General features: G+C 51.8%; 1 protein-coding gene across 1 annotated transcript in view; it reads right to left on the bottom strand.

Annotated features, from left to right (window-relative positions):
- Positions 1-4,898: 4,898 nt before the first annotated feature.
- Adamts2 (ADAM metallopeptidase with thrombospondin type 1 motif 2) overlaps positions 4,899-14,843 on the bottom strand; it is a 157,857-nt gene continuing 147,912 nt past the window's right edge. The window contains exons 18-23 of the mRNA XM_042688831.1: positions 14,474-14,633; positions 14,105-14,237; positions 13,041-13,248; positions 12,589-12,718; positions 11,595-11,684; positions 4,899-5,375 (exon numbers count right to left, since the gene is read on the bottom strand). Of these exons, the coding sequence (XP_042544765.1) occupies positions 4,912-5,375; positions 11,595-11,684; positions 12,589-12,718; positions 13,041-13,248; positions 14,105-14,237; positions 14,474-14,633 (1,185 nt within the window). The 3' untranslated portion in view covers positions 4,899-4,911. The remainder of the gene's footprint in view (positions 5,376-11,594; positions 11,685-12,588; positions 12,719-13,040; positions 13,249-14,104; positions 14,238-14,473; positions 14,634-14,843) is intronic.

Genomic DNA, 14,843 nt, shown 5'->3' with positions numbered 1-14,843 from the left:
GGCCTTCTAAGTCTCAGACACTGCCCACGAACCTGCGAAGTTTTGTGGAGACACTTTGTGATACAGCAGTGGCTGACTAGTATAGAACTAGTATCTGATGGTGGGCTGCTGCCATAATGAAAACCCAAAATGGGGTGGCTTTGGACTGGGGCACCCTAAAATTTTAAGTTGTATTTTTTTAGATCCAAATATGCGTTGTCTCTTAAGACTTCTTTGACCCATGTTCTATTTAGAACTGTGTTGCTCAGCCACCCCCCCTCTCCCAATTTCTTTTGTTACTGATTTCTACTTTAGTTCAGTTTGGTCTGATGGCGTACTTTATATGACTTCTATTTTTTAGATTTGTTGGAGAGATGTTTTATGGTTCAGAATTTGGTTTATATGTTGGTGAATGCTTCAAGTAAGCTTGAGAAGATTGTGCATTTCGTTTTTCTTCTACTTGTCCTTCTCTTGTTCCTCTTCCGTTTCTTCTTCCATATCCTGCTCTTTCTCCTTTAAAAATAGCTCTCTTCTGAGGATTGTGGTTTGAAGTCAGCCTAGGCAGAAAAGTCTGTGAAACTATTATCTCCAATTAGCCATCCCCAAACCAGAAGTGGAGCTGTGGCTCAAAGTGGTAGAGTGCTAGCCTTGAGCACAAAAGTTCGGGAACAATGCCCAACTCCTGAGTTCAAGCCCCTTGACCACCCCCCCCCCCCCGCAAATTCTCTTGAACTTATCTTTCCTGTTTGACTGAAACTTTTGTATCCTTTGGCCATCACCTCCTAATACCCCCCATCCCCTGCTCTCCTATCCTCTGGTACCCAAAACTTCTACTGTCATGGCGGCGAGTTCTGTTTGCAGGTTACACATGAGTGCTATTGTGTGGCACTTTACTCTTTGTGCCTAGCTTATTTCACGTTGGGTTCATCTATGTTGTTGCAAATGACAGGATTTCATTCCTTTTTCTCAGGACGCCTCACATTCCATTTTGTATTCACACTCCACTTTCTGTATCCATCACTGATAGACGCAACATTGATGCCGTATCTTGTGCGCTTGTGAACAGTGCTGTGGTAAACCCAGGGGGTGTAATATCTCTTCAGCATACTGAACTGCTCCTCCAGGTACACACCCCATGTTGGGATGGCTGGATCTCTCCTGCTGCTACTGATTTATGTCTTTTCTAAGTATCAAGGAAGGTTCAGCTGATGGATGATGCTTTTGAGTCCAACGGTGTTCTTGTTGAGTTTCTGCCCTCTTGGTCCATCAGCCAATGACAGAGAAGTGTTGAAGTGCTGATGGGTCCATTTCTCCTGCAATCAGCTCCCTGCTCTGTGGCGCTTGGCCTCCATAGTAGGGATTGCTTTGATGTCATTGAGAATTTACTTCTTTATCACTGTGTAATTCCTCTGTGCCCCTGCTTAACCATTGGTCCTAAAGTCTGATTCAAAATTAACACAAGGATGAAATGAATAGAAGGCATCCAGCTCTCTCTGGTTTGTTTTTGCTGTGTTTCTGTAATAATATAAGGTCTTGCACATGCTGGCCACTCATTGTCCCTGCCACTGAGTGACACCCCAGCCCACCAGCTTTCTTCTATCTAGTGTTAACATTGTTCAACTTCCTCTATTAATTTTTTTTATTAAAGTGGGTTTCGTGCACAAGTAATAATGTAGTTTTTTTAAACTAGACTACAGTGTCTGTATCTTAATTGCTGTATTTAGATGATTCCCATAACTGAATGATTAGCTGGGGCTCTTGGCTGAGTCATGGAATATCACCTTCGTGGGGGGTTGGGAAAGGGGTCCCTTGCCCCCCACCACAGGGTCCTGACTTGAGCAGCTGTGACTACACTACTCTGTGTTTCCCCACATGAGGCTGGCCTTGGGACGCCACTGGCCTTTCCCTTCTGCTCATAGGTCGAGGTAATAAACGACACATTGGTGATTTGCAAAAACACAGACATTGTAACTTTAATAAGTTATCCAAGTAAGGAGTGGAGTGTTGCCATACAGAACAAATACGTATTGTCGGCTATTGCCAGGAAGATAAAACTCTGTGATTTAAGTTCAGCACCTTGGTGTTTCCGTGTGGCGGCTACCTGTCGAACGCGAGTAAATAGAACCATAATGTCTCATCTGACCGAGACATTGCTACCAAGCACCATTTATATACTCGAAATAGACAAAAATACACATGATAAGGCATATACATGGAATTCCATGGGTTTTCCCAAGAGGAGCAATCCAGAGAGCTAGATTCCCCCCAAATCTAGTGTGAGTCTCCCTAAGAGTGAGCAGTGACTCGGCTACCTCAGGAGGTTTTCTGGGTGACACGGGACAGCCTGTATGTCATTGTGGTATTGGGAACTCTCCAGAAGACATCCACCTGTCTCTGGGGGACACCGAAGCTGGCTCTGAAAGCTCAGGAAGGTTCTGGGCCAGGGCTTCCCTGGGAAGCCTGCTGTTTCTGTCCAGGTGGCGCTACTCCCTTGGGGCAGAGTATCTTGGGGACCTCTAACCTCAGAAAACTGTGGCTCTGTGGCCCAGGACACTGAGGACTGCTCGTGGGAGCACGGCCAGGCTGGACGTCAGCTCCCAAGGGAGACTTTCTCCCTCACACACAGCACAGGTGCCCGGAGAATGTCCCCAAACACGTGCTTTGCTCAGCCTCACATCCCTCAGGTTGGATAAACTGAGTCAGACCTCCTGGCTAGCATTAGTCTCCTACTTCCTCCCCATTCTCCCTCAGACCCAAGCAGGTAATGCTGCTCATTAGGCCCAGAACAATAGCACCAGGTTCTATAAAGGAGTGTGGCCTGTGGGATCCACTTCCACTTCCTGAGGCAGGGCCACGGGCGTGTTCTCAAGCACACCCTGGGAGACACAGCTCAACCTGTCTGCAGTTTGCTTCTTGGGGCACAGGACATGTAGGGATAGGGGTGGGAGGTGACAGCAGGAGGGAGGGAGGGAGGGAGGAAGGGAGGCCAGCCACTTCCCCTGTGGCAAGTGAGGCCAGATGCTGTTTTCTAGTGAGGCCAGATGCTGTTTTCTAGCTGGTCCCTACACTCCAACTTTGTTCCTTACCCCCCCTCCCCCATGACATCATGACATGCACACGCGCATACACACACACAGACACAGACACACACACACACACACACACACACACACACACAGATACTGGCAAGCATACTTAGCACCCTGACACTCAAAAGAAAGTAGCCATTACCGGACCATGACCATCCCCAGTCAATGTCTAACAAGGAGGAGTTCTCTAAGATATATAATTGGTGAGAATACAAAGCTTCTAGAAGGTTCCTACACATGAAAACTCCAGAATTATCCACCCACTAGGCCCAGCTAAGAAGCTGGCGTGCCCCTGGGTCTCATTTTGGAATGCTAGAACCGCATGTTCACAAAGCACCAAGGTCATGAAAGGTCAAGGTGAGCACCCTCCCCCTCCCCCATTTCCTTCTCCTCCCCCCCCACACATCTGGCTCAAAGAAACATCTTTCTGACAAAGATAGAAGTTAAGTTTTTGAAAGGGCAAAGCTTCTCTCCTTTTCCTCCTCTATTCCCCCTCCCCCACTAGAGGCCTGTACCCCAGTCCTGGGGTCTCAAACTTCCGAGGAATGAGGTGGGGGGGGGGGCAGGCCAGAACCAGATAGGGGGAGCCTGTCCTCCAAAGCTAAGCTGTCCCAGGCCTCTCACACCCTGGGGGCTGCATTCTGACCCCGGAACGATGGATTCTTAGGCCATGGACCACTTACAGCTCAGCAGGTGCCCCCCACATCCTCCGATACCCTTGGGAAAGGCTGGCTGGAGGAGAAGCTTGGGGCTCTGTATCCGCAGAGTTCATGGTCCAGCAAGCAAGGCCGGAGGGTGGAGGGGAAGGGACTTACTGTCTTCCTTGCTGTCTTCGTCTCATGTTTCCTGTTTGGATCTGTCCTCCTCTCTAGTTCCAGGAGTCTCATCACTTTCGGGGGGGGGGGGGGGGAAGAATTAGCAGCACAGCTCAAGCTCAGCTGAGATTTGAACACAGTACAATGTGAGCACCAAATGAGATGACTTTTGTGAACTTCTTAATTAATGATCAAGACAACCCCCAGTGATGAATTAATGATTGAGACTGGATTCAGACCCTAAGAGTCTCCCAGATTTCCTTTAAACTATTTAGAGTTGACTTAAAGACAGAGTTTTCATAGGAAAAACAAAAACAGAAACAAAACTCCATGCTTTTTTTTTTGAAAAAGCCAAGCCAAGGCTCCTGGAGGAAGACAGATTTCACCCTAGCAGCCATGGCCACAGCTCACAAGCCGCTCTAACATGGTGTATGTAAGTTCTCAGTGTGTCCCCACTGTCCCAAACTGGCCACTGCATTCATCCTCAGCACCGGCCTGGTCCTTAGGACCCTGGAGAGCTCATCTTGACCACTGCCTAGTTATGAAGGAAATCTCAAGGTGTCCTAACAGTGCCCATGGGTGGGTCCTGATTTGGGGCCCAATGAGAAATGTCTTAGCCATATCCCCTAGGGACAGGGAAATTGCCATCCACTGTTCAGCAGTTTGGGGAAGTCCAATTGCTCCTGTTTTCCCTTTTGCTTCCTGCTCTTCTCCAGTCCTGTCTACTCTGCACCCAACACTATTACACAATTCAGGTGATTCCTTATCCAGCAAAAGAATATACAGTCTAACCTGACTGCCTTATGCACATGCATGTGCACACACACCAACACACGTACACCAACACACACACGCACACACACATACATACACAGTGTCATTCCCTTCTTCCCCCCCCCCCCCGCCCTTGAAACCTTTTAGAATCAGGAACTTTGGCTTCATGTCCAACGACTTAAGATTTGCTCTCCATCCCATGGAATATCTCTACAAGCAAGAAACATGAACGCCACGATGCTCTTTGCATTTTATTAGGCCTTCCGGCGCGCCTCTTTCTTCCGCATTGCATCAATGAGCTCCTGGATCCTTTGGTTCCTGGTCTTTTCATACAGGCTCGGTCGTCGGGGGATTAAGTTGGGCGGCTGGGCTTCGTCATCCAGGCCATGGACCTTGTAGGGGACATCTAGAGCATTGGTTTCTGGGTGGTCCTCGGTGCTGGAGGCATTGACGCTGGAGACATTGAGAGGGATCTCCGGGGGGGCGCCCGGCGAAGGCTGTGTCTGCGTGGCTAGGGTGGGTCCTGGGAGCGTGGGCATGAACACCTCGATGTCGTTGTGTTTCCCCGGCGGTGGCTCTGCCCGGTCGTCCAGGTCGGTGAGGTTGTTTTGCAGATTGCAGAATTTGCAGCAGAGTTTGTTGTAGCTTGGGATGGAGCAATAGCGAGACAAGACTTCCATCCTACAGAACATTGACTTGTCACCTTGGCAGTGGTCCTCTGAAAGAGAAAATTGGGACAAATAACCAAAGGACAGGGTAAGGGGGACTTGGTGCCCCCCGCAGGGTGCAGCGGCTGGAGGAGGCATGTGAGAGAGAGCCCAAAGGCAGCCTAGAGGCAGAGCGTTTGCACGGATAGTCTGTGTGCTTGCGGCGTCCACGTGCCTAGCAGGGTGGCATCCATCGAGCCCCGCGCCCCTCCTGCAAGCAAAGCCCTAGCTGCAGCTGGATTTCTCCGGGGTCTCAAAGGCTGAGATGTTCGCTCTTTCAGAGTGATTTCAACGCTTACAAGAATGGAACTTGGCCGGCTCTTCACACTACAGACCCTCGTGGCGACCCCAATGCCACTTAGCAAGTCCTGACTATAACAAAATTAAACCTAAAAGCGCCAATCCCAGAGCCTGGCTGTGAGCTCCCGTGTGCCCTGCCACACCCCCATCCTGATTCAGACTCCCCAGGTGCTCTGAACAGTGGCCAGTGCATGTGTTTCTCTATCTACACTTGCCTCAACTTACCCATTGGCATCCTGCCCTGCCTCGGCCCCATCCACTGGGCAGCCCTTCCTCAAACAAACCGAATGCTTTGCTAAACGCTCACCCTCTGTCCAGCATTTTCCCACACAGGAAACTGGTCCTCATGGTCCAGCCAGCACGCAGAGTCCTGGCTCTCTCTGCAGAGGGTCAGGTCTCTCCCTGCACAGCTGTCTTCTTCCTAGCCCACCCCCCTCTGTCCACAGCTCCGTGGATTCAAGACCATCATCCCTGTCTGGCTGTCCCTCCCGCTTTTGACCCAAAATGTCACACCCCTTTCCCTCTCCCCTAGCATTCCACCCACAACCTGAAAAAGGACAGGATTTACCCAACCCATTCAATGTCAAAGAATACATCAGACGGAACAGGGAGATGAGATCCACTGTGAATTCTTGGTTTCAGAGCTCACCAGGCCCCACCCCGCCAGCCACATTCTCAGCTCTCTTTCCACAGTGATGGCTGCTGACATCCTCACGTAAGCTCCTGATGCACCTTCCCTTCCATGTACCTCATCCCCTAATTCAAGGATGGACAGTGGGATGGAGGAGGAATGAGCAGGCATCATTCCCATGTAGCTCTCCTGCGCACCCAAGAGGAATAGACCCTCGGCTCCCACCAAGGGCCACTGCTCCCAGCTGTACTCCCTCTTTAGAGACGGGTGACCCCAACCCCAAACTCCCAGAGTTTCCAACTTTTGAACACATCTATCTACTGGGCACATGCTCCTGACTCTTCCCGTGGGTCCAAAGACACCTGGCACATTCTTACCCATCTAGCCCAAGTTCATGGCATCAGATGGCACCAGCAGCCTCAGTGAGTGGCCTTTCAGACACCTCAGCCGGATTCGTGGTGTCCCTGCCCCGCCTGCTAGCCTCATCTCCAAGTCCTTCCCAGCCTGTCCACGCCTCTCTTCCACTCCTGTCTGGCCACGCTGCCTTGCCTCTGGGTTCCATCATGGTTTTAATAAAAAGGCTCCTTCCATTGCTTGCCTCTGTATCATTTGTCCTTTCTTAAGCTCATCCAGTTATTCTGCTCCAGAATTTCCTTTTCTAACTTCCATCTTTCAGCCTCTGAAGCATCGCCCAAGCTCTCTTAGGAGGTAAAAGCTCCCTATTCCGCAGACTCCTGGTCTATCCTTCCCCAACTCCCTCCCAGCCTGCAAGTTCCCATATAATTGTCATCTAAAAGTGACCGGAGCTGCCTGACTGTGCCATCATCCTAAAAGTCCCAAAGATCAGAGCTACAGGCTGTGTATAGACACCCTCAGTCCCCAAGCCAAGCTCGGTGAATCAAAGAATGTAAGGATGTCTGCGCATACAAGTATAAAAAAGATAAACGGAAAGAAGCTACGAATGCCTGAGGCAGAAAATACAACCTAGAAATCAACTAAAGCTACAGGCAAGAACATTCACGGCACATACTACCACAGACAGACAGACAGACACCTCCCCCTCCCCCACCCAAAACAATGAATCTGTACTTCTAAGTGGCCAAAATAAAGAGGAAACATGACTGGCTGCAGCCCTCACTGCACAAGCTGACCAGCCCTCTGGGAAAGCCCAGGTGGTCCTAACTGATTGAGAAACGCTCACCAGTAGATTGGAGGGTGAAGGTCTTACACTCAGGGGCCTGGACGGTGGCTCTCAGGGATTTTACACTTGAGTGTGCTTTTCCTCAGACACCCAAGACAAGAAGAAGGTAAATCAGCATGGTCCTGCTCGAGGTTTAGGGGAGGGGACACAGAGCCTCACCTGTACTACTCCCTTTCCCTCCTCCCTTCTCTAAGTAGCCACTGAGACTGAAAGTTTTGTGAAAACCCCACTGCCCTCAGCGCTCCTCGGGATACAAGTGGGGATTTGGATAAGGGCTGGATATAAGATCTGCCATAGGAGCCAGGAAAAATGGTGATAGAGGGATCTGCTCTCGCATCTGGTTTTATAAATAAAGTTTTATTGACACTCCGCCACACTCCATTTATTGTCATTGTTCTCCCAATACCAGGGCAGTATTGAGCAGTGTGATAGTGGCCTTCTCAGCCACAATATCTAGCTCTTGGTAGAAAAAGTTGGCTGATCCCTGGTTAAAGCTTGTCTGGATTAGAGCTTGACCCACAGAAGTGCTCAGTACTCACTGGGTAAGTAAAACAGTCAGCACTGATGACTGGGCTCATGGCTCCCTTTTACCTATTTCCATAAAGGAATTCCCTGTCTGATTCCCTCTGGACATTCTCCGAGCAGCTACATTGCCTTCCATTGTTAAAAATGAAAATGTCAACTGGGTTGACATTATAGGTTCACACTTATAAGCCTACCTACTCAGGCAGTTGAGAGCTGAAAGTTGAAATCCATCTAGCCTAGGCAAACAAGTCTGTGAGACTCTGATCTCCAATTTGCTAGCACAAAAAGCTGGACTGGGGGTGTGGCTCAAATGGTAGAGCACCAGCCACAAACAAAAAAGCCTAGTGAGCGCACGAGGCCCCAAGTTCAAGCCCCAGTACACACACACACACACACACACACACACACACACACACACACACACACACTGAAATAAGTCAGTGAATAAAAAAATTGGAGGGGGCTGGGAAGGTGGCTCAGTGGTAGAACACTTGCCTTGCAATGTATGAGGCCCTGGGTTCGATTCCCCAGCATCACATAAGCAAAAAAAAAAGCAGGAAGTGGCACTGTGGCTCAAGTGGTAGAGTGCTAGCCTTGAGCTGAAGAGCTGAGGGACAGCACCCAGGCCCAGAGTTCAGGCCCCACAACCAGACCCCAGAAAAAAAATTGGAAAAAAAAAGAACAACACAAGTCAAGAGCTTGGCTATGGTAATATCAGCTGGGAACAACTTGACTACAGTTGTTACTCCGTACCTACAATTACACATTGGTGAGCCCATGGATCTGAAATATTTGGCAAAAAGAGAAATGCATCTTACTGAACATGCAAAGACTTTTTTTTGTCTTGTCATTATTCCCCAAGCAATATAGAAGAACAGGTATGAACATCGCATTTACATGCAATTAGGCATCCTAAGTGATCTTTAGATGATTTAATCTATACAGCAGGATGTGCTTAGGTTGTAAGTAAATACCAGGCTCTTTTATATAAGGGTCTTGAGTCCCCAGAGAACCTGAACCAGTGCCCTGACAATATTGAGAGATGGTTACAACTAGGATGGACCCTGGGGCCAGGACAGTGACCTGGTGGTGGCGCATGGACAGGTGACCAGGAACTTACATTTCCACTTCACTGTTCAGATTTTGTTTTTTGGTTTTTTAAATCAGTCCTAGGGCTTGAACTCAGGCCTGGGCTCTGTCTCTAAGCATCTTCGTGTTCAAGGCTAGCGTTCTACCACTTGAGACACAGTGCCACTTCCAACTTTTTCCGAGTAGTATATTAGACATGAGTCTCACGGACTTTCCTGCCTGGGCTGGCTTGGAACCAAGATACTCAGATCTCAGCCACCTGAGTATGTAGGATTACAGGTGTGAGCAACTGGCACCCAGGGGTGTTCTAAACTGTTCTTCCTGATTCTGAGGCTCCACGTGGGAGCAGAGAACCTAGACTTTGCTTCGCATTAAAGGTCAGAAACTCCAAATCATGCAGTGCACTGTTGCATGTTGGGAAATACTTTTTTTTTTTTTAAGAGAGAGAATGAACCCAAACCCTTGTGGTAGACAGGGGACGGGCTGTGAGGTCATTACAGTCAAGTCAGCACCCTAATTGGTGCTGCAGAACAACTCCCTGGCTCCCTGGCGAGGTGGCCATGAAGGTGAAGACAACGAGCCATTAGCTTGCCAAACCCAAGCACCCAGTTTGACTGAATTTTTATTGAGTTTATTTGTGGGATGCATGACAGGTCTTTTCATCATTAGTGAGAATAAAAGGTCATTTTCACAGTCACTTTGGCACACGCTAATGTGGTCTCATTAAGGAAAAAAAAAAAAGAACAGAAAAGCAACAACAACAATGGAACCGATAATCATACGTCATTAAATACATACAAAAACACTAATAAAATATCCCTGATAAACCAAAGTGCATATAGACAAGAGAGCGCAATGCCTGGGAGCCACGCTGTGCCTTCCCGGCTACAGAGGTCACCCACATTGCCTCGAGAAAGCTGGAAGTTAACAGTCATGAAGATTAGTATGCAGTTACACACCGATTATTTACATAACAGTAATTAGTGCCAGAGGAGGAGGGGGAAGAGGAAGAGGAGGAGGAGAAGAAGGCTGGGATCCGTGGTCCAGCAGGTTTGTTCTTAATTGATGCAGTTGGCCTAGGGGCGAGACAGGAGTGCTACATTGGTCACAGCTAAGGACCCAGGGTGTGTGACCCTCTGGGAGTAAGGCCGCGCTGTTGGATCCCCCCACGCCATGCGGGGCGGGGGCGGTCTCCACAAAACAGTCAGCGCCATTTGGCCAGGTGGGTATCCTTATGAAGCTCCTTTTTTACGGAGATGGATGGAACCAGTGTCCCCAGGACTCCGGGAGCTCGGATTCCCTCAGCAGAAAGGAGCAAGGCCACCATCTGCATCTAGAAACCTTGCCCTTGGCACAAAAAAAGAAAAAAAACAAAGTGGGTGACTTGGACACTCTGCCCCTAGACCTCTGGTGCCCGCCTCCTACCTGGACCACGTCCCCCACTGAGGCTGGACTCAGCAGCCAGTCCTGTGACCTTTCAACGTTAAGGCATGTTCTACATAGTTTGTTTGTTTGTTTCCTAAGCACAAAAGCAATAAAAATTGAGGTAATTCTGTAGTTTGTTCACACTGGTAGGCGAGGCACATCCATATCACACAACCAATCATCAATCATCCATCCATCCATCAATCAATCGATCACCAATCTCTCGTACTCTCAACCCTCTGCACGGGGTCTTATGCACACGGTAAGAAAAGGCCATTGGAGCAAGTGGACAGAGAATAGGAACCGTGTCCCCCCAGGAGGGGACACGTCCCTCTGTCTCCTCCTTCACGACCAGACCCCTGAGAGGACAGGGGGAGGTGTGTGTATGTGTGTGTGTGTGGGGGGGGGGAAACCAGGGAGGCGTGGGCCGGATGCAAAGGCCAGTCAGAAGCAGGCCACAATGTCACAAGGCGGAAGGACACACTCAGCAGAGGGGCAGCTCCACGGGACAGCAGCGGCAGCAGGTAGCTCTTGATGCTGCTGGAAACTTGGGGGTGAGGGGTGGGGAAGGATCACCCGGCACGGCGACGCAAACAAAACAAAACAACACCTCAACGGCCTAGAGACCCCTCTGGCCTGGCCTCCACGACGGCGGGGGGCATTGTGAGCCAGGGGGTGTGTGTGCCGGCTTGCACCCTGTACCCATCACCAGGGCCAAATGGGCACGATCGATTGCTCTTTGACCTCCAGCCCCTCCGGCACCACCACGACAGATCTTTGCCCCTTTATGAGCTATGGCCAACCAGGTCCCGGCCCCCTCCCCCCACAGCAAGGAGAGGCCGGTGATGCTCCCCAAGGCCGGGCCTCGCTCACAACCCGGTGTTACAAGCTCCAAGGAGCTACCGGGCACAGAGCCCGGAGGAAAAGAGAGATGCGGGCGTGCACCCCGCGATCAGGGCAGCTTTCCGTACAGAGAGAGGAGCGGGGCCCAGGGCAGGCCCCACAAGGCGCGGGGCATGCACTGCAGGACAGAGGCAGAGTTATAAATGGGTCGGTTACTTGACGAGGTCTTCGCCATGGGTGCATCTGCGTCGGGCCGGGACAGCCACTGAACCACGTAGCTCTTCTTCGATGGATCTGAGGTGTTTCCTGGAGGGGAGAGAGGGGGGCATGGCTACTGGGGCCTCCGGGTGGGCCCCCCACTCATCCCAGCCCAAGCAACATGGCTCTGACACTGGTATCCCCGGGGTGGGGGGAGCAATAGAAAGGACTTCAACTCATCTGGGGGGTCATCACTGGCCCCCCAGGGACAAACTGGTCCTGCCTTTTGGCCTTCCCCACTCTCTCCTTCCGTCTCTTCTCCCAATCTTCCTCCTCCCTCTCCCTCCACATCTCCTGCTCTCCAGTCCAGGGTCCAAGGTGCAAGTACACCTGACCTCTCCCTGCATTCCTTCCTTAGTAGAAGCAAAAACAGTCTTGAGCCACTTTTTTTTTTGGTCGGTTGTGGAACTTGAACTTGGGGCCTGGGCACTGCCCCTGAGCTTCTTTTGTTCAAGGCTACCACTTTTTCTTTGCTGCTACTTGAGCCAAAACACCACTTCTGGCCTCTCCTGTGTGTGTGGCACTGAGGAATCGAACCCCGGGCTTCATGCATGCTAGGCAAGCACTCTACCGCTGAGCCACCTTCCCAGCCCTTGGGCCATTCTTGAGGGAGTCTTGAGTCTCTTGGGGACCAGGAGAGGGGAGCTGTGTGTGCTACTAGGCCAGGAATCTGCAGGAGGTATTCTGTCACTAGCCCTTGGCAGAAGTCCACAACCCCTACCAAGAGGGCTGGGAAGGTCGTGCTGGGCTGAGGTAAGCCCATCTTCCCTGTCTGCACCAGGCATGGCCCAACAGCAGCGTAGGGCAAAATGCCACCCTCTCTCCCTTCCGTTCCCTCTAGGGAAAGCCCAGCCCCGGTAAGGAACGTCTTCAAGTCCAGCCAGTTTGAAGAAAGAGAAGAATTTGCTTAGATGCCCCCCAACATACACACACAGCACAACAGAGAGCTTACGGGGACAGGGACCAAGCCTGCAGATCCGGGCTGTCTCAGGCCTCGCTTCCAGGCAGACGCCAAAGCTGTCATCCCCCGTGCGACAGAGCACTGGCCGCTCCTGGGTGCCATTGCCGCAGGTTACCGAGCACTGTCAGGGGAGAGTCACCAGTCAAAGGGGGGCACCGCCCCGAGCTGGAGGAGGCTCAGACGCCATCTCCATCAGCTGACTCTGACCACTCCGCAGCCTCTCCCAGTGACACGCTGTGACCACGAGACCACCGGAGTCCTTGTGGGGACTGAGCCTCTGGGTGGCCTTGGAAGTCCCCAACACACCAAGGCTGCCAGAGAAGACTCTGGAAATCACAGTCCTCACTGTGCCCAAAGTGGAAGGCCCCCTCAGTCTCTCCCAAGCTCAGTGGGGGCCGGGGGGAGGGGGAGGGATCAAAGGTAAGGTACCGAGAGCGACTTACCTGGGACCAGGGCCCAGCGCGCCAGCGACCAGGGCAGAGCTCTCGGTTGCAGGCCCGGCGGCTCTCGGGCCGGTTGTCATTGCAGTGTTTGGTGTGCACGGATCGGGTGGTGTTGTTGTGTAGGGGCTGGATGCAGCGCACGGCGCGCACCTGCATGCCGGTCCGCCCGCAGCTCTGACTGCAGGGCTCCCATTCGCCGGTCACCCACCTGCCAGGGCAGGGTGGTACACTGTCAGCCCCCTGCAGCCCCGGAGAAGCAGCCTGGCTGAGCTCTCATGGCCCTGTCTGGAATGGCCCTGGTAGATGGTGAACCTTTTTCCTGTTCTTGCAAAGGGGCTGGCTGTGTGGGTTTGCATGGAGGGGAAACTGAGGCTCGGATAATTCCACGCATGTCCACGGCTGGAGACGCTGCTGAGCCTGGTGGTTACGGTGCATCTGTCCATTATAATGTATCCTAACCCCTCAGGCTTCTAATCTGCCCCCAGCCACACTTTATCTTTTTGTCTGAGACCAAGACTCGAACTTGGTATCTGACACTTGTGCGCCCTGGCTGGTGCGTTATCATCTGAGCTATGCTTCCAACCCGAAGGAGTTGATTATATCTTTTCTTTTTAGAGTGAACTCCCTTAGTCCCCCTGTCTCATGTGACCCCCATCTGCCATCTTCCTAGATACCCCAGAAAGAAACCTGTACCCAGAAATGGAGTCCCTCCCAAGCCCCAGAGCCTAAAGACCAAAAACCACCGCTTAGGAAACATGTGTCTCTACACTGGAAGCCAGTTCTCTGAGCCTCAGTTTCCCCCATTTGCTGTGACTTCCAAGGTTATACTAGTGTTCTGGCTTGGAGGCCGAGGTGTCCCTTTCAACCTGCAGCATCTTGGGGGTTCCATGAGACATGGTGGGTGAGGAATGAGGCACCAAACCCCAAGGCCATGCCAGGGCCTGAGCTGCTCTAAGGTTCAGATACTGCCCCTCCCTTCATGGAGGATCTTGTGGCCTCTGACCTCTCCCTCTGAGGGAGACACTGGGCTAGGGGTCCCCTTCCCCGCACCCCCCGGCACTCACACAGGCTGGGAGCACTCCTGGGGGTTGCAGGTTCGACGGATGGCCTTGGGCTTCGGGAGAGCGCCGCAGAAGGCTCGGTGCACCATCTTGTGGTCCAGCTTCCGGCGGCAGCCATACTTGGTGAATTGGGACCCTGGACACAGGGTGCTCGAGGGGGGCTCAGTGGTATGGGGAAGACCTCCCTCTTCCCAAAGGGGTTTGGAGGGGGCTAACTCTCTGCCTGGAACCCCTCATCCAGAAGACTGTCCACCCAGCTCAGGCCTCCTGTAGGAGTCCAAGCTCCTGCCCTTGCTGAGCCCCAGCCCTTGGTAGTTCTCTTCTTGCCATCTAGACCAGGAACCCCACAATGGGAAGCCCCCCACCCCTCACCTCCACCGCAGGGCTTGGAGCAAGGAGACCACTTCTTCAAGGCCCACTCGTGGCGCACAGAGTCATCTTCGAGGACATTGTTGTCATCGACATTGAGCGAATCTTCGTGGATCATGTACTTGTAGGTCAGCGAGATCCGGGCATCTCCTTCTGGGATAACCTAAGCCCACACATGTACAGCTGTGCATGCGTCTGCCTCGCTGTCCACCCTCCCTCGCAGACAACGTAGAACTTGAGACCCTCCTTGCTCAGTCAGATCCCTGAGTACTGGACCATGACCCCAAGGGGAAATGCAGACGGTCCCTGACTTCCGGGGTGGCCTTACCATTTCCCAACTTCCTGACGAGAGACGTGATATGCATTTGATAGA

Source organism: Dipodomys spectabilis, unplaced genomic scaffold (genome assembly GCF_019054845.1).
Source record: "Dipodomys spectabilis isolate Male_0828 unplaced genomic scaffold, ASM1905484v1 ptg000119l, whole genome shotgun sequence".
Classification (NCBI taxonomy): domain Eukaryota; kingdom Metazoa; phylum Chordata; class Mammalia; order Rodentia; family Heteromyidae; genus Dipodomys; species Dipodomys spectabilis.
The sequence above is the reverse complement of the archived record's forward strand: the minus strand, read 5'-3'. Positions and strand labels throughout refer to the sequence as shown.